We start from the raw sequence: 20036 nt of genomic DNA on the forward strand, positions 1-20036 counted from the left end.
ATGGTGCAGAAGGAGGGGCAGGCGGCGCTGGAGGAGCGGGAGCCACAGGGCAGCCCCAACCCGGCCGGGGCGCCGGTGGCTCCGCTGGAACCGGCGGGGGCCTCCGCGGGGCCGGGCCCGAGCGGGGAGGAGACGGACACGGAGACCGAGACGGTGGCCGGGGCCCGGCGCTTCCTCTGCGGTGTGGTGGAAGGTAAGGGGGGCGGGGGGGAGTGTCGGTAACCAAGGCAACGGGGGCCCTGGGCTAGTCGCGCCCTCACTGGGAGCAGCCCCCGTCCCTCCCCCCGCGCGGGGGCTGCTCTGGTGTCCCGCCCCGGGCCGCTCCCTCTGCTCTGGAGCCCGGTCGCCTCCCTCGGGATCGGCTTCGTGTTCAGTCTCCTGGTTACTGCTCGTGCCCAGCCCTCGGTCGGGGCTGACTGCAGGGCAGGTCCGCCCCACCCTGGGGTACCTGGGGGGGGCACATCCGGCCCCACGCTGCAGGTCCGCCCCACCCTGGGGTACCTGGGGGGGGCACATCCGGCCCCACGCTGCAGGTTCGCCCCACCCTGGGGTACCTCGGGGGGGGCGCACATCCGGCCCCACGCTGCAGGTTCGCCCCACCCTGGGGTACCTCGGGGGGGGCACATCCGGCCCCACGCTGCAGGTTCGCCCCACCCTGGGGTACCTCGGGGGGGGCACATCCGGCCCCACGCTGCAGATTCCCCCTACCCTGGGGTACCTGGGGGGGGCACATCCGGCCCCACGCTGCAGATTCCCCCTACCCTGGGGTACCTCGGGGGCGGGGGCGCACATCCGGCCCCACGCTGCAGATTCTCCCCACCCTGGAGGGGGGCGCAGCTGGCCCCACGCTGCAGATTCTCCCCACCCTGGAGGGGGGCGCAGCTGGCCCCACGCTGCAGATTCTCCCCACCCTGGGGTACCTCGGGGGCGGGGGCGCACATCCAGCACCACGCTGCAGATTCTCCCCACCCCGGGGTACCTGGGGGGGGGGCATATCCGGCCCCATGGTGCAGTTTCTCCCCACCCCGGGGTACCTGGGGGGGCGCAGCCGGCCCCACCCCACAAGCTGCTCTCTAGGCTGGTAGATCAATGGGCTTGTAGTGCAGGCATAGTCTAGCATTCCTGGCTAGCTCCTATATGCGGGGGCGGAGACCCAGCCTACAGGGCTGTCCTGCAGTAAGGAAACCCGAGCCATGCTCCCTGCCTGCATGTTAGAAGTTCAGACTTCTCCTGTGTAAGAAATAGGTGATTCCATGGGCGTCTGATCTCACATTAGTACTAAGTAAGTCCCTGTTCTCTATCGTGCTGTCACTTGTCATTTTAATTGCATTATGGAGTAATCTGCATTTCTCGCTTGGCATATTTGTTTCACTGAGATCTTGCACAAATTTTATTATGGTGAAAGCTGTAAAATAAAGTAGGCTTCCGTACTTTTCATTAATTGCTGAAAAATTTGAGGCTTTTTTGACAGTGATTGAGATGGATGCTTGTAATCTGGAAAGATAAAGTTTATTCTGGACATAATTGTTGGCTTGGAATTGTTTGAATTGTTATAGCTAGACTGGTAAGTTTTAGATTTGTAGAGAACTTTTTCAGTTGGACAACAAAACGATTAGCGGATGCAGTGGGGAGTGAAATGGGTTGTTTATCAAAGTCAGCATTTACATTGCTTTTGTTCATGTCTAAAAGGAAAACACCCTTTGGCTGCAGTAAATATTAACATAACATAAGGATGGCCAGACTGGGTCAGACCAAAGGTCCATCTAGCCCAGTATCCTGTCTTCCGACAGTGGCCAATGCCAGGTGCCCCAGAGGGAATGAACAGAACAGGGAATCATCCCCTGTTGCCCTTTCCCAGCTTCTGGCAAACAGAGGCTAGGGGCACCATCCCTGTCCATCCTGGCTAATAGCCATTAATGGACCTATCCTCCATGAATTTATCTAGTTCTTTTTTGAACCTTGTTATAGTCTTGACCTTCACAACATCCTCTGGCAAGGAGTTCCACAGGTTGACTGTGCGTTGTGTGAAAAAATACTTCCTTTTGTTTGTTTAAAACCTGCTGCCTATTTAGTGGCCCCTAGCTCTTGTGTTATGAGAAGACGTAAATAACACTTCCTTATTTACTTTCTCTACATCAGTCATGATTTTATAGATCTCTATCCTATCCCCCCTTAGTCTCTCTTTTTTCCAAGTTGAAAAGTCCCAGTGTTATTAATTATGGCAGCTGTTCCATACCCTTAATCATTTTTATTTTTGCCCTTTCCTGGATATTTTCTAATTCCAATAGATCTTTTTTATCACTTTTTAAAAATGTATCATTTGGTGGTATTGTCATTGCTAATATCTGTCAGGCTTTTTGGCACTTATTAGCCCTTAGCCAGCCTGGGGATATTCAGGTCTACCCAAAATGTTCATTACTGAAGTAGATTTTTACCTTGTAGTGAAAGGTACCAGATTGATAGACTGGAGATTGAAGCCAGGGAACAGATAAGCACAGATGGCAGCAGCGAAGGCCTTTTGTATTCCTTCCTGTACTAAGATGAGTATGTTTTACATAAGATACTGAATAGGTGTCAGATGGTGGTAAGCCTCTGATCACTTCTGACTGATTTGGTTTGAATCCGAGACCTAGAGGTGAAAGGCTTTCTATCAAGTTACCCATTTCCCAGTCTCTCCCTCTCTCCATTTTCTCACCTTCCCACAAGACCATTTTGTTTGTTTATATAGTGGTACCAACTAGACTCTAGGTCCCAGCCTCATTGTGCTAGGTACTGTACAGACATGTAGCAAAAAGAAGATCTCTGCTCTGAAGAGCTTTCAATCTAAGTATAGGCAATCCGTGGGAATCAGGGTCTCAGTAACGTATCGGAGAGAGAGAGATGGCGAAGGTTGCGGAGGCGGATGTAACATGATCAAAGCGATGAGTCAGGAACTGTTGTTGCAGTGGCAAAGTGGACCACGATGGCATTGGTCAAGGCCAGAGATGAAGAAATTGGTAGCTTAGATACTGAGGACCTGGGCAAAAGCTTTTGCTGTAGATGGGGAGGAAAGGCCTGAAGTGGACACATTGCGACAAGAAGAATTGTCAGGGTCTCGACTTTTCTCGAATCTGATGGTCAAATACAGCAACCAGATTAAGACCCTTAGTGACAAGGAATGAGGGTATGTGTGGGAGGATGGGAATTAAAACTCTGTTCTGCCTATGTTTAATCTCACTGCTGGACACCCACAAAGAGAGATGGGAAAGACGGACTGAGATCTTAGCTCGGACAGAAGGATGTTAACATTGTCCCCAGCTGACATGTCTTAGTACTTTGATTTACAGGGATGCTGTCAGGTTAAAATATCTTAATACACTACTAGCACTTTAGTTTAATATATTTTAATCTAAATGTACTCTTCATTGTTTAATACTTTAACCCTACCCATTATCTTTCACTGCCCCCTTTTTTTGTTTGTTTGTTAAGTTTGCATCTTGATTTCACTTCAGGTTACTACACGATTAGTTTTCAAATTGTGTTCCGATGTTCAGAATACTCTACATACATAGAAGTGCCAAGTATTGACTAGGCACCACATTAATTAGGTCCCTTTGTGATTAGGTAGGTCTGTTTTACTAATTTAGGACCAAATTTGCCTGCCAGTGACAATGCAACTCTATTACATTTCTGTAAATGAGAAGAATTTGTCTGTTACCTTATTTGTTCTGTGCACACCACCATGCCTCTTTATTTGCTCTGCTGTTTCACTGTCCTCCATTTGTCACTTCACAATTGCAACCAAATGGGAGCGGTAGTACCTAACCTCACCACTTTGTGGCACTAAATAACTAAAAATTGCTCTGTTAAGAATAACCTTTAAAAGTTGAGCTTATTTAGAGCTCCTCAAACTTAAAATCACAGGGTTCACTTTTAATAGGTAATTGGAGTCAATTTTTTAACATAGGACACTCTCAAATTGTACCTTGTTTTAAAAAGTCAAACATTAGTCTAATGAACAAAGCCTGTCTAGTCTTTCTATTTAAAATGAAAGTGCAAATATAGTGATAGTGGGTGATCAGGTCTGGAAATAGGACTGTTTAACTTCAGGCTAGTGATGTAAGGGCTTGTACATGCTTTTGCTTTGCCCTGCCAGTTGCATCATTCATCAAGCAGAGCAGTTATGCTGGATGAAAATGAAAGCTTATTACATTTCACTCTTTTAGTCTTGGGTCTCTCCCTCAGACTGCCAAACTGCGACTTTCTAATATGAAGAGTGTCCACTTGTGATTGAAGGTGTGGATCTGTTGGCGCACAATACTAAATGAAGTTGCTTGAATAATGGTAGGCTAGTCGAGATCATTGCTTTTGATGAAGTGTCATTCATAGAGGGTAGATTGGGAGCAACTTATTAAATTTGAAGTCTGAGGCAGATCAAACTTCTGGATTTCCATTGAAATATTCTGTTTAGGCGCCTCTCCATTTTTCACAAGCTGAAACTTTATATCCTTGGGCACAGTGTAATAAGATGCCAGCATTTCCTAGTTAAAATACAAAAGGGAACAAATCTTACGTATCCATTTGAGTCTGGCCCTCTATTTGCTCAAACCCCACCTCCCGTATATTTGAGCATAATATGTGTAGATTTAGGTAATATAACCTGTCTGTATCAAGAAACACTCTTGCACTGGTAATTATTTTCAGAACTGTTTGATATTCCACTATTAAAGTTAAAACTGCTCATCAGACTTCTAGAATGATAGCATAATTGGGTTATTGCTGTTTGGGCTACTTGTGTAGTAGTGCTGACCTGACTTGTGAAGGGCATCTGCTGAGGACTTCTGCTTGGATTCTGAAAATTAATTGCTTCAGTGGCTAAAATTATCAGCATGGATCATAAATTATGTAGGGTGTAATTAAATTGAAAATATAGATCTTTTAGTATTTCCCTTTTGATTTTTTAGTATGTTATGTTTTTATGCAATTTTGATTTTTTCCCCCCTGATTGCTAGAAGGTTTTAAAACTGAATGTATTAGAAACATCTTGTGGGAGGAGGAGAAGAAAAGTGGGTTATAGTATAATCTTTTTTTCATGAAATAGATACAGTCTGATGTATAACTGGATAATTTTAATCTGGTTTCCCACAGGATTTTATGGAAGACCATGGATTATGGAGCAGAGGAAAGAACTTTTTAGAAGGCAAGTCACGTTTCCCCTTGGTTTGCAATGTGCTCCAGAACAGTAAAACTATCATCTTCCACTTAGTAGACTATTAAGGATACTCAGGCCTGACTTAGGGCAGCATTTTACGTATTATTTGTATTTTAGCTGATTACGTTTCCCTTCTAATCTTGCTCAGGCTGTTCTGGATTTGTCTAGTCTCTCAAACTTTTGCAATACCATTTTGAATTAGTAGTATAGTGGTGAATGTTCTCAAAGACAAATGGATAAATTTGAGAATGAGATCCTATAAAATGCAGCTTTGTTGCACTTGTAGAATACTAATGGAGGCTTTTCCCCCCGTTATAGGCTTCAGAAATGGGGACTGAATACCTACTTGTATGCTCCAAAAGATGACTACAAGCACAGGATGTTCTGGCGAGAAATGTACTCTGTGGAGGAAGCTGGTAATTGCCTTTATTCCCCTCTGTATTTTCTATAAGTAGTTGCTGAATGAATCACAGTCACTGGTACATGTGCTTGTGTGTTTAATCATTGTATCCAGTTTTAAAGGTGAATGGCAATGCAGAAAAGCATTAGGTCAAGGTTTATATACTGAATGCCCCTTGCAAGCTTACTTAATAGGGCTTGCAACATAAGTTTGGGTTTTCCTTCACTTTAATTTTAGTTTTGCATTTCACCTCTAAAACTCCGCTTAAGACTAGCTTTAGTTTTATTGTGGGATTTACTCTCCTTCAACTTTCCCTCTTCTGGCAGTGAGAGGGGTTCATTTTGATTTTTTTCCTTATCTGTATTGGTCATCGGGACCTTATTGTAAGGAAGGGGAAAATATTTCCTTTTTAAAATGGAATGAGCAGATCAGCTTGCTAATGTCTCTGGTTGATCAAGTGCGTACACACTAGTGAGGGGAGCCATGACTGGAACTTCAACTTCTGGCTTAATCAGAACTTTAAGGTAAAAAACAGAAGTTTGACATTTGGGATTTATTTAGTAGCTGGTTGTTTTCACAAGAAGTGGTTACTCTTCTTTCTCTTCCCTGATTTCCCAGCAGCAGAGGAGACCTAGCTAGCATAACTACGGTGTTCTTGTCCAGTAGTGCCCCAGTGTTGCCAGCCCTAACAATCTGAAAATAAGTAAAATTGTACAGTCTTAGGGCCTGCACCTAGGAGTCTTGCTGCTGACTTCATTGAGGAGAGGAGATGGCCCTTACTGAGTTTTAAGGTGCTCTTGTCACCAGTGGAAAAGAGCTATTCTGTCAGAGCACAGAGGTTTGTTGGCTAACAGGGCATTTGTAGGAGTCTCTTCCTTGGGTGAAGGAGAGAGACGATAACCACATCAGAATTAAATCTTGTAGGGGCTACTTTGAATGGTTTTAGGAATAAAGTTAAAGGGATGTTGGCAGATTACAATTATGTTTATAAAACAAATTTTCTTACCTGTTACCAATAACACCGTAGGTTATTACAGGTTCAAAAAAAATTATTTGTTTACTTCTGTTTCTCTCAGCTTAGAGAATGAAATTTGCCATTTTTTTTTTTTTAGGATAACTTCTACTCAAAGGTTTTTAAAAGCCACTATTGATGCATCCTGTAGCTCAGCAGTATACAAATATTGCAGTTGAAAGCATCAGACAAAGAGTTCAAATGAACAAATCCTGTTGGCAAAAATTGATTACTACATTGGATCAGTTCTTTAATATTTTTGACCCATATGGAAATGAGTAACAGTTTCAGAGCTTTTAGGTTTGATTCCATATAAACAGGTGAAATGCACCCATGTTTGCCACACAACAACAAGATCAAACTGGCATATTCTCATTCTTTTAAAAGGTTTCTAAAAATAATGATAAATGTGAAATAAAGCTTAAACTACAAGACAAGTATTTGTTACCATCCCTTTAATGTTGTTTCTCTACACAATTTGCAATACAGCTTAGTGCTTACTGCTGCATCAGTAATCTTAGAACATTCAAAATATTTGTTAAAGCTACCTGAAACCCTTTCTTGGCTTCTAGCAATGGAGTAATTTGCTTTTCATAATGTATTTCTTAATATTGATGAGGCGATATCTTAACTTACTTATTGATGAATCCTTCTGAAATACTTGGATTTAACTCTTAGAGCAACTCATGACCCTAATCTCGGCTGCCCAAGAATATGAGATAGAATTCATCTATGCCATCTCGCCTGGACTTGATATCACTTTCTCAAATCCAAAAGAAGTGTCCACATTGAAACGCAAGCTGGACCAGGTAGGTCTTGTTGAAACTCTCAGCCCATGTGATTTAAGAATGTTTGGAACTTCCAAAATAACTCAGTAACTCATGTTTGCTGTACACTTGGTGGCATTTTTTGACCAATTTTGCTTTTAAGTATTGAACATAAGTGCCAATGTCTGTATAATACTATGTCTAATAATATTCAGAGTTTCTCATAAAATAAACAATGAGGCTTTGGGATTGAAACTACTTCAAGCATCAGGAAGGACTTTTTCACCCATGTTAGATTTTGTACAATTGGCCAGTGCACTATGGGAACTTCCTTAGAGGCAGGATGCTGGCAGTGATCTGATCAGGAATAGCAATTCTTACTAACTGTTGTTGGGAATTTTGGTCCTAAAATCATTTTTAAAAACCTCAAACTAAGACTCCTATCCAAAGGGAAGGATGGTATTCCTCCAAGAAAAATTTCAATGGGGGAAGACCTAAAATGTGCACATACCTTCTAAGTTCCTGTGATGTTCTGCTCCACTTCACCCGAGGGCTGTTGCTGAATTTGGTCTTTCCTAGTTGTCTGCTTCTCCTATGAGATAAGACTTGGATTGGGAAATTGGAACAGACTGCCAGTCTCCAGTGGTATCCTTGAGAAAAACATAATGGTGGGTCAGAGTCCTGCATTAATTGGCGATAACTGCCAAGGCATTCCTCTTCCTTCCCTCCCCCATTCCTCTAGTCCTTCCTTTATTGGAAAGAGTTTGGAATTTGCAAGGCACACTGTGGTAATGGAAGCACTCCAACATGCGTCACTCATCTTGCACTTTATGCAGGGTACTGTAGATTTGATTTAAATGTTGACATATACTTGGGAATTTCAAGTGTATTTTTAGATTACAAATTACAAACTGAAAAACAGTGACTCATACTTATTTTGTGGGCTTTTTTTTTTTTTTTGCTGGGGTGGGGAGGAAGGAATGTTGGATGATCCTGTTAAAGGCAAGTTAGCTTTTAGAACTTTTTACTGTTTGTTTTCTTAATTTTCTAAACATTTCTCTTCACTTCTTTCCCCTTCTGCTCTAGGTTTCCCAGTTTGGCTGCAGATCCTTTGCACTGCTGTTTGATGATATTGATCACAACATGTGTGCAGCAGACAAAGAAGTCTTTAGCTCCTTTGCTCATGCCCAGGTCTCCATTACAAATGAAATATATCAGTATTTAGGAGAACCAGACACATTCCTATTCTGTCCTACAGGTAAAACATTAGGACTAATTTTACTTTGTGATAGCTTTGAAATTTAATGAGCCTTCTATTTTACTGCACCCAGGTCAATGAAGGCTTTCCCTAAAGCAGTGACTAAACATCTTGGAGCAATCTGGAAGAATTGACATTTAAGAAAAGAGTAAAGAAACTAAATGTGTGTGGCTTGGGGCATATGATGACTAAGGCCTGGTCTACACTAACCCCCAAATTCGAACTAAGGTACGCAACTTCAGCTACGTGAATAACGTAGCTGAAGTCGACATACCTTAGTTCGAACTTACCGCGGTTCAGACGCGGTCCACACGCGGCAGGCAGGCTCCCCGTCGACTCCGCGGTACTCCTCTCGCCGAGCTGGAGTACCGCAGTCGACGGCGAGCGCTTCCGGGATCGATTTATCGCGTCCAAACCAGACACTATAAATCGAACCCGGAACTTCGATTGCCAGCTGTCGAACTACCGCGGTAGTGTAGACCTGGCCTAAGGGGGATATAAGTCTATTTGAAGGGTGTAAACATGAAGTAGTCGGAAAAATTATGTTGCAAGATACAAGAAGGTTCAACTAGGAATGAGACAAAACAAACTTTTTTCTAGTTTGACTTGTATGAAGGAATCCAAATCATGTTTTGGAACTCTCCACAGCATGGTCAAGGTATAGGATGAATGGGACTTCCCCAAATTTCTCATTTTTAGCTGTTTTGTATCTTGCATCAGCATTTGACTTGACACTGTCAGCAATGGCATTTTTTATATTGGGCTGTAAACAGGGCCACCCAGAGGATTCAGGGGGCCTGGGGTCTTCGGCGGCGGGGGACCCCCCCCCCCCCCACCGAATTGCCGCCGAAGACCCGGCTCTCCGGCGGCGGGTCCCGGAGCGGAAGGACCCCCCCGCCGCCGAATTGCTGCCGAAGACCCGGAGCGGAAGAAGCTCCGGGGGCCCGGGCCCCGTGAGAGTTTTCTGGGGCCCCTGGAGCGAGTGAAGGACCCCACTCCAGGGGCCCCGAAAAACTCTCGGGGGGGGAGGGGTCCTGCGGGGCCTGGGGCAAATTGCCCCACTTGTCGTCCGTTCTCTCTTCCCCCCCCCCCCCCCCCCCCCCGGTGACCCTGGCTGTAAATTATTGCTTTGGCTCAGTTGCATAATCACTGCTGTCGTTTGCGGGTACAATGGTACTTGCATTCTGAGTTTTGTCTCATGTAAATGTTGGAGACCACTCCTTCATTGACATGTTACTGTCTGGTGTTATTTTTAGGGAATGCAATGTACATTTTCACTTATGGTGGTTGAACCTGTAATCTACCTCATGCTTCCAGGGAACTGTCAAGTTAGGATCCTCGACCTACCTGCAACCACAGTTTTCAGTTAAAGATTGTAACCAATCCAAATAAAGCATGCATTGTGGATTCTAAGCACATGATGAGCCTGGGATCAGAGCCTGGCAATTTCTTCTGCTAAAACTTCCTGTAGCCTGTCTCCTGATACACCAACTCTGAATTTGGATTCCCTTATTTACATAGGAATTGCAAGACTGGATCAGACCCTTAGTCCAGTATTGTGTCGTACTGTTGCCAGCACCGAGTGTTTGAGGGAAAGGGGGAAGGAAACCATCTAATTTCCGATAGTTAGTGATTGGCTGGAGCCCTGAAACATGAGGCTTTAATTTTGGAAGAGAGATTAATGTTAACTCTTACAACTCCGTTGGTAATAACTGGCCTTTTTGGTGAAAAGAGAAGTTAGTTAAGATGGGCTGGAGCTGTAGTTGCTGCACTTAAAATCCAGTCCCATTTCGTAGAAGACAAAACAAGACAGACACACACGCAAAAGGGAAAAGAAGAGGAGCAAAGACAAAATGCAGCTTCTGTTTCTGGTGTTGACTTTCATTTGTAACATCACTGCTGAATAAACACAGGTACACCACATGGTCTTATCAGCCACTGTGAGACCTGACCAACTTCTACCAGCATCAAGCTGTTTAGGACATTGCTTTTAGTTGCCTCTTTCTGGTCACAGATTTATGGCAGTGCTGCAAAATATACAGTTTTGGCTGGCTTAGCCAGACTCTCCTTAGATAGATGGAAAAAGAAGAGGGGTAGGAAAGTTTCACATCCCACTTATTATTTGGGATTTAGCTGGATCTGGTGGAGGTGGGAGTGTTATCTGGGTCTCTGGCCCTCTCAGGATTAGAAAGGAAAAGGTGGGGGTGAAAGCCATGACGGTGAAGCTCACTTTAGAAGTCAGTTCCCCCCCCCCTCAAAAAAAAAGTCTAAGAACCCCAAAAGGGAGTGATGGGTGGAATAGCCTGTCCTCTCATTATTTTGTCCACCAATTAGGCCTAGTTTCCGACACACCAATTTTGGTTCACTGATTTCTGGTTCCATGCTTTTCTTATTTACCAAGCATGATCTTAACACAGTCTTGAGTTCTATCAGTAGGCTGCTTTGTGTGGACTAATTCAGTCTTTCTGTCCCCATTTCATACCTCTTTCCCATTAACATTTGTTGTTACAGGTTATTGTAACCTTTTATAAACTTTCACGCACTCCTTACAGTTGAGCTCACAGTTACGATAAATTGGTAGGCCAAATTAACACAATACACTGTTTCGTCACAAAAATACCCCAAAAGAATCTGGCGAATTCCATGTTGACAAAACAAACAAAAAAACCCAGATCTACCACTTCTATATTAGCTCAGGATTCAGGTCTTCTGTCCAAGGGCATATTGAGCAGCGGATGTCAGCAAAGACCACAGTCTTTGCGTTGCTAAACTGAAATTAAAACTGAGAACGTTCAACTTTAACACTGAAAACAAGAGTACTGTGAGTAATTCCATCTTGAACTATGGAACAGGTTTGAGGTGCTGCCAAAGCAGAGGAAGGTAAGACACAGATTGGACTTAAAGAAAAGTGGGCAGCACTCAGACCGTGAGAGTCAAGCTGCAGCAGACAGTTGTCTATCAGCATAGACAGAACAAGACTTGCGTAAGCCAAGAGACTCACTGAGGAAAGGAAAGCATTCAAAGGAGTACAAGGAAGTGAAAAGCAACACAAGGAAAGATAAATGGAGATACGTTGAAGACCTTATAGGAAACCATACAGCTGTTTACCAAATGTCTAAAATCGTGTGTGGAAAACTCAAAATGTAGCAATAAAAAGCAACGGTGGAAAAATGTTTACAACTGAGGCAGAGCAGAAAAATAGAGGGCTGGAGCATTTCAAAGAAGGCTTCATCAGATGCAGCCTTACCTCAGCACCGGATATATGAAATGTGTGAATCTGATCAACTTGCCGTTAACATCAATCCAGTAGAGATGACAGTCCAACTAGAAGTATAGGCTGCAGTCAAGAAACTGGAAAAATAACAAAGTAGTGGGAGATGATCAAATTGCAGCAGCAATGCTAAAAGCACTTGATACCACCACCCTAACGAAACGTCCAGAACTGTTTAATGAAGTCTTTAAAAAGAGACCCCTTCTGGCCAGTGGAAACATGGAATCTTTGTCAGAACACCCAAGAAGAGTGATCTCACTGACAGTAACAACTGGAGAACAACACAGAATAGTGTAAGTCTTTGGCAGTGCGATACTACTCAGGACAAAAGAGGCAGTGGATGCAAGCTTAGAGAACAACAATCTGGATTCAGGCCCAAGGGATCCTGTGTAGATCTGATATTCACACTAAGGACCATCGTAGAAGAATGTATAGAATGGCATGCTCTCATCGTCAATTTCATTGTGCAGGCTGCCAAATGCCTTTTGAAAGTCAGTCATACATTATGGCCTATGGAATCCCACCTAGAGTTGTCAATGTCATTAAGGCCATGTATAGAGATGTGAAGTGCTCTTTAATGGTGAACATCCAGATGAGTGGTTCACAGTGGACACTGGTGTGAAACAGAGATAAAATGCAGACCTGCTGTTTAGTATTACCATAGAATGGATAATGAGGAAGTGTATTAGCAATACAAACACTGATATAGTATTGGTAGATAGCAAATGCCTAGAAGATCTAGACTTTGCCGATATTTTGCAACTGAGTGACAGCTCATCTCCACTAGAATCAGAAAAAAGCACTGGACATAATTGGGGCATGTGTTATGGATGCCAACACTCAGACTCCCACATGAAGTCAAGTGAAAACCTACTGGTGAGAGGAAATGAGTGCCCAAGAGAAACTTTAAGAACCCTTAGTAGGGAGGGTAGAGCAGTTGACCTCAACACCATAGAGCAGATGGAAGCAGCAGCAAATGACAGAGAGGAATGGAAGAGACTAGTGTCTGCCTTGTGCACCAACAGTGGCACAGGAAGGATGTAATATAATTAGATATTCTAGAATAGCCTTTCCTTGTGTGTGATCTAGAATTAGCAGTTCCAGTAAGCCATGACTAAGTTGAGAAATGGTTCCTCTAAACTTTGTGCTGTTGTCCCATTTGACCAGTAGTTGACGTTCCCCTGTGTGTATTTATAAAATGTAAATATTTTAGATTATGCTGCCTGTTTGTACTTAAACTGCACACTGCTTTCTCTAGAATAGCAACTTAACACTTCTAAGAACAGACTAAACATTTTCAGGTTTAGACTTGACTATTCATAATTGATCCAGAATGTGTCATTTATTTATGGCAGCAATCTGTGCTCTTAAACACAACTAGTCTGAACACAACATCCATTTTAACAGCCTCTACTGGCTCCCCATCAAATTTCATATTTTTAAAAAATTGTCACTTAATGGTGTGGCTCGCACGTTTTACAGTCATTCTCCAGGTGATGTAAAACTAAACCAAGGATCTGTTTGCCATTGGGCTTTCCATACTATCAGAGAAAGGAAGTGCTGGAAGGCACCTAAAGAGGTCATCAATTCTAGCTGAAGCCAGACCAAATAAACCTAGACCTTCTATGACAGCTTTGTCCAATTTGTTCATAAAAATCTCCAGTGATGGGGATTCCACAACCTTCCCTGGAAGCCTATTCCAGAGCTTAACTACCCTTCTAGTTACAAAGTTTTCCTAATATCTAGCCTAAATCTCCCTTGCTACAGATTAAGCTCCTTACTTCTTGTCCTACTTTCAGTGGACATGGAGAAGAATAACAAGGAGTCTGGTGGCATCTTAAAGACTAACAGACTTATTTGGGCATAAGCTTTCGTGGGTAAAAACCTCACTTCTTCAGATGTCTTTAAGGTGCCACCAGACTCCTTGTTGTTTTTGTAGATACAGACTAACACGGCTACCCCCTGATACATGGAGAAGAATGGATCCCTATCGTCTTTGTAACAGCCCTTTACATACACCTCTACCCCGATATAACGCAGTCCTCGGTGAGATTTTTCGGCTCCTGTGTTATAGGTGAGACCGCGTTACATCGGGGTAGGGAGAGGAACTGCTCCCCGCCCCAGCTCACCTCTGCTCTGCCTCCTCCCTGAGCGCGCCACTGCCGCTCCACTTCTCCCTCCCTTCCAGGCTTGCCGCGCCAATCAGCTGTTCGGAGGGGAGAAGCGGAGCAGTGGCAGCGCGCTCAGGGGAGGAGGCGGAGATGAGCTGGAGTGGGGAGAGGTTCCTCTGCGCCCCCCGTTACTTGCTGTGGCCCTCCTCGGGCCCCCCCTGCCCCAGCTCACCTCCGCCTCCTCCCCCCCACGAGCGCGTTGCAGCTCCGCTCTTCCCCCCTCCCTCCCAGGCTTGCCGCGCGGCAAGCCTGGGAGGGAGGGGGGAAGAGCGGAGCTGAGCGGTGTGCTCGTGGGGGGGAGGAGGCGGAGTGGAGGTGAGCTGCGGCAGGGAGCAGTTCCTCTGCGCCCCCCCCCCCCTTGCTGCAGCCCCCCTGCCTCCGCCTCCTCCCACGAGCACACCGCTCAGCTCCGCTTCTCCCCCCTCCCTCCCAGGCTTGCCGTGCCAATCAGCTGTTTGGCGCGGCAAGCCTGGGAGGGAGGAGAAGTGGAGCTGTGGTGCGCTCGTGGGAGGAGGCGGAGGCAGAGCGGAGGTGAGCTGGCGTGGGGGGGCCCGGGGAGGGCCGCAGCAAGTAATGCGGGTGCAGAGGAGCCGCTTGCGGTAACACGAATTCGGATATATAGGACTGCATTATATCGGGGTAGAGGTGTAGTTGAAGACTGTTTGTTTGTTTTCAGGTCCCCCTCCTCAGTCTTCTTTTCTCAAGTCTAAACATGCCCAGTTTTTTAACCTTTGCTCATAGGTCAGGTTTTCTAAACCTTTTATCACTTTTGTTACATTCCTCTGGACTCTCTCCAGTTTGTCCACATCTTCCTAAAGTTTGTGTCCAATTTTGTGCTGCAGTATTGTAGCTGAAACCTCATCAGTGCTGAGTAGAGTGGGATAGCTACTCCCCATGTCTTCCATATGACACTCATGTTAATACGTCTCCGACTATTAGCCTTTTTTGCCACTGCATCGCATTGTTGACTCATACTCAATTTGTGATCCACTAGACCCCCCCCCAGTTCCATTTCAGCAGTACTGCCACCTAGCCAGTTATTCCCCCATTTTGTAGTTGTGTATTTGATTTTTCCTTCCTAAGTGAAGCTTTTTTATTGTATTTTCATCTTGTTAAATTCAGACCAATTCTCCAATTTGTTGTGGTCATTTTGAATTCTAATCCTATCCTCCAAAGTGCTAGCAACTCCTCCAAGCTTGGTGTCATCTGCAGATTTTATAATTCTGCACCCCATTATTCAAGTCATTTAATGAAAATATTAAATAATACTGGACCCAGGTCTGACCCTGCAAGAACCCACTAGATATGCCCTCCCAGTTTGACAGCAAGTATGGTCTTTCAAGTTGCTGTGCCCCCACCTTATAGTAATTTCATCTAGTCCACATTTTCCTAGTTTGTTCATGAGAATGTCATGTAGGACTGTATCAAAAGCCTTACTAAAATCAAGATATATCCTGTCTACTGGTTCCCCCCACCCCCCCTACCCCCATCCACTAGGCCAGTAACCCTGTCAGAGAAGGAAATAGGTTGGTTTGCCATGATTTGTTTTTGACAAATCCATGCCGATTATTCTTTATAACCCTTTTATCCTCTAGGTGCTTACGAGTAAATTATTAAACAATCAATTTGTGTCATTCCAGGTATCAAAGTTAGGCTAACAGTACCTGTCCTGAAAAAGGGGACAATGTTTGCCCTTCTCCAGTCTTCTGAGGCTTCACCTACCCTCCATGAGTTTTCAAAGATAATTGCTAATGGTGCTGAGATTGCTTCAGTTCCTTAAGTATCCCAAGGTTAATTTCATCAGGCCCTGCTGACTTGAATATATCTGACTTATCTAAATTTCTTTAATCTCCATTAATTTATGGGGGGGGGGAGGGATAGCTCAGTGGTTTGAGCGTTGGCCTGCTAAACCCAGGGTTGTGAGTTCAATCCTTAAGGGGGCCACTTAAGGATCTGGGGCAAAATCAGTACTTGGTCCTGCTAGTGAAGGCAGGGGGCTGGACTCGATGACCTTTCAAGGTCCCTTCCAGTTCTAGGAGATGGGATATCTCCATTTAAAAAAAAAAAAAAAAAAAAAACCTGTTCTTTCCCTATTTTGGGTTTGTGTTCTTTCCCATTATTAATATTACTTGTGTTAAGTATCTGGTCACAATTTATCTGTTTAGTGAAGACTGAAGCATAATAGGCATTAAACACCTCAGCCTTGATGACATCAGTTATTAACTCTCCTTCCCCTCTAAGTAGAGGGACCTACACTTTCCTTAACCTTTCTCTTGCTCCTGTTGTATTTAAAGAACCTGCTCTTCTTGCCTTTTATGTTTCTTGCTTGATGTGACTCATTTTGTGCCTAGTCTTTCCTAGTCCCTACATGCTTGCACTATTCTTTTATACTCCTCCTTAGCAATTTTCTCCGTGTTTCCACTTTTTGTAGGATTCCTTTCTGATTGTCTTTGAAACTTTAATAAAGACGTTTTAAAAATTCCATTTATATAGCATCCTTCAGTGGTGTTGCAGGGAATCAACTTGTGGAATCGACACAGCTACAACACTGTTCTTATATGGCATCCATCAATGTACCTGTATACCTATATGTAAAACTTGAAGGGACAATAAGCCGTTTTTGAGCAAGAGGGAGACCAACATTAGATAAACCAGAGTAGCAAATAGGGAAATTCTTGTGACTTGTAATTTTGAAAACAGTTTAACAAACCTTCAGATGTGTACAGCCTTCTTTGCCTTAGGAATGTGGGAATTTTCAGGCCAGCATTAAGAGGGCAAAAATAGGGCTATATAATGGAAGCTGTCTGCAGTCTTTAACTGGGGAGAGATTGCTGTATCTTCATGAGGCATTTAATATATCTCATTCAAATTTTGGGGGGTGGGGTTTGAGCGCTGTGGAGTATAAACACATTCTGTGCTTAAGATGGAAAACTTTCTGAAATTTTAGGCTGTGGAATAATCCCTGTAAGGGAGCAATTGAGAGCCTCATTGCTTGACATTTAGAATTGATCCAGAGACTAATTTAAAATATACTGAGATGGCAGTAATTCTGAAGTCCTGGTTTCTCTTGTTTCTACAAGTTGTCTAACCCTACCAAACTAGAGACAGAAGGGACTTGACTTCTGATTCATGTGCCCCTCTCAGTATGTGTAGCCACATATGAGATGAGGTGATTGGTGGTCCTTTTTGTGGCCAAGATACCATCTTGTGCATTAACTGGATGTTCATGTACTTATTTTCATGTTGCCTTATATGTTAGAGAGGAAGGTGAATACTACTGTTAGGAATTGCTTCCTAACGGGTCTTACGGGAATGACCAGTCAAATTACTGCATGCAGTGGTGTTGAGCCGTGTTGGTCCCAGGTTACTAGAGAGAAAAGGTGGGTGAGGTAATACCTTTTATTGGATCAACTTCTGTATAGCTTGAAAGCTTGTCTCTCTCATCAACAGAAGTTGGCTCAATAAAAGGTATTCTCACCCGCTGCATCTCAAACTACTTTCTGTACTGCCTAATTTGAAGATGAATCTTGTCCCATATCCACCTGTACCACTGGGCTATTAAAAATGCCTAGTAAAACTCCATTATTCCAAGACTGTCATGTCTGTTTTCACAGTACATTTCTTTCTAATGATTGTCATTACTACTAGGATGTCTTTTTCTTTTTCCCCACTCTCTAGAATATTGTGGAACTTTCTGCTATCCAAACGTTGCCCAATCCCCTTATTTGCGGACTGTAGGAGAGAAGCTGTTACCTGGCATTGAGGTGTTGTGGACAGGTAGGAATCATGATCTTTGAGTTGATTAGTAGCCTTAAATGAACTCAGGCTTTTAGTAAATGATTGTATTGCACCTGTGAAATTACTTTGTTGCTTTCATGTATGAGTGCTTCTTAACTATATGTAAAGTCCTCTAATTATCCAATTGTACATCTAGGTCCTAAAGTTGTATCTAAAGACATTCCAGTAGAATCTATTGAAGAAGTTTCTAAGATCATCAGGAGAGCTCCAGTCATCTGGGATAACATTCATGCTAACGATTATGATCAGAAGAGGCTGTTTCTTGGGCCATACAAAGGTCGGTCGACTGAGCTCATCCCTCGACTGAAGGGAGTCCTGACCAATCCAAACTGTGAATTTGAAGCCAATTATGTTGCTATTCACACACTTGCAACTTGGTACAAATCCAACATGAATGGAGTGAGGAAAGATGTGGTGATGAGTAAGTAGATTTTTATGGTTTAACAGTTCATTGTCCATTGAGTTGGGACAAGGGAAAGACAACTGGACCAACTTGTTCTAGGTCTTGTAGAAATGGCTTTAGTGGCAAATCATGGTGTTGTACTCTTACTATAATCAGTGCTTCCAGGTGCCAAGCTCACAGTTCCCATCTATTCTCCTCCTTTTTGATCTAAGAGGCCTCCACTCAGATCAAGAACGAACATTGCATGATCGGATTTGTAGTCTTTGTTGCTGTACTTCCATGTTGAAGCTGAGGGAGGCTGCAGTTTGCTCCATTTTACACATTTTGGATGCAGCAGTCGGTTCTGTTTTTGCAAAATGAGGCTGTGTCTGGCAAAGCTTGGGTTTCCTGGGCTAGCACTCTGAGAGTTTTAAAAAAAAATAAATAATAATCTGATCTGGAATCTTGCATACTAACTTATGTGCTGTTTTCTCAACTTTTTCCTTTAGCTGACACTGAAGACAGTACAGTATCAATCCAGATTAAATTGGAAAATGAAGGGAGTGATGAAGATATTGAAACTGATGTCCTGTATAGCCCTCAGATGGCTCTGAAGCTGGCCTTAACAGAGTGGCTGCAGGAGTTTGGGGTACCTCACCAATACAGCAGTGAGTTGAATTCGCTTGGTTTTCCTCTGGGCACAGTAGGAACACTGTCAAACAGGTATAAAGGTTTAGGTTTGGGGCTAAAGAGAATAGTTTTACAAAACCAAAAATATTTCCATGAGTCGTTAAGCAGAAATGGAAGTATTATCAGACTTTTTTGTGCAGGAACTGTTAAACCAGTTTTATTAAAGATGGTCCTGACTGAGCTGAGGAAAGCATCTCTTATGGTCCCAGAAATTCCAAGAGGCCATTCTGTCTAGAAAAGAGGATCAACAGAGGTCATACTGTCATATCTGACTGGCCCCTATGCAGTGCACTTCCACAGATACTGGGGGCCTGGGAAAGATGGGGTCTCCCGTGAAGGGGATGTAAGACTACTTAAAACCAATAACAATGTCCCGTGGAAGCTGTTGGATTGATTCCTCTGATGCTCATTTTCAGGAATGGTGTCCCCTCAGCACAATACGGATGAGTCCTCACTGCAGTAGGAGCCAAATTCTGAGGTAGAACCCATGGATCTGTGGGGCCCATTGTTCCTGCCAGATCAGAGTTTGGCATTATAGTTGTCATTTCTGAGAGAATCGGGGATCCCACTATGCACCAGTGGGTGACGGACAAAAATGTCTTGAGTGCTTCAGTTGTCCCTTTGGACAGCTCCATGGTTCAAGTCTTATCAAGGATTTAATCTAACTGGCTTTGGCAGGGAGTGGTGATGAGGCCAAGGTCTCTATCCATTGCCTCTTCTCCCTGTCCCCTCAAAAGACCTACTCTGCCTGAACCCTCAGGATCAGTAGTGCTACCTGATGTGGAGGCACTCTCCTCTCGTCAGTGATTTTTAAGGCTATGCCTGGATTTGAAGAAACTGAGGAACAGTTGAGGGTGGACTGTATTACCCTGGGCTCTAGGAGTAGAGTTCTGTAACCTCATGGCAGGGCACCCAATCTCAATATGGTTCTACAGGGCCATGCAGTCAGAGAACTAATGTTGCTTTAATTGATAACCTTTTTATTCTCACCTTAGTTACAAATGGTGCTGTAAGTGCATAAATATTAACTAGTCTATTTAGAAAGCTGCTTCTGTCCCATTTGTGCCACCAATCATATATGGAATGGGGAAAATCT

General features: G+C 43.8%; 1 protein-coding gene across 2 annotated transcripts in view; it reads left to right on the plus strand.

The window, feature by feature from the left end:
- Positions 1–20036, plus strand: part of OGA (O-GlcNAcase) — a 40731-nt gene continuing 20695 nt past the window's right edge. Inside the window, exons 1-8 of one of the 2 annotated variants that reach the window (XM_065407619.1) lie at positions 1–193; positions 5128–5179; positions 5510–5607; positions 7282–7412; positions 8457–8628; positions 17749–17847; positions 18005–18289; positions 18760–18918. In XM_065407619.1, the coding sequence (XP_065263691.1) occupies positions 1–193; positions 5128–5179; positions 5510–5607; positions 7282–7412; positions 8457–8628; positions 17749–17847; positions 18005–18289; positions 18760–18918 (1189 nt within the window). The remainder of the gene's footprint in view (positions 194–5127; positions 5180–5509; positions 5608–7281; positions 7413–8456; positions 8629–17748; positions 17848–18004; positions 18290–18759; positions 18919–20036) is intronic. The other variant, XM_065407620.1, reaches the window with a different exon arrangement.

This window comes from Emys orbicularis, chromosome 7 (assembly GCF_028017835.1).
Source record: "Emys orbicularis isolate rEmyOrb1 chromosome 7, rEmyOrb1.hap1, whole genome shotgun sequence".
Classification (NCBI taxonomy): domain Eukaryota; kingdom Metazoa; phylum Chordata; order Testudines; family Emydidae; genus Emys; species Emys orbicularis.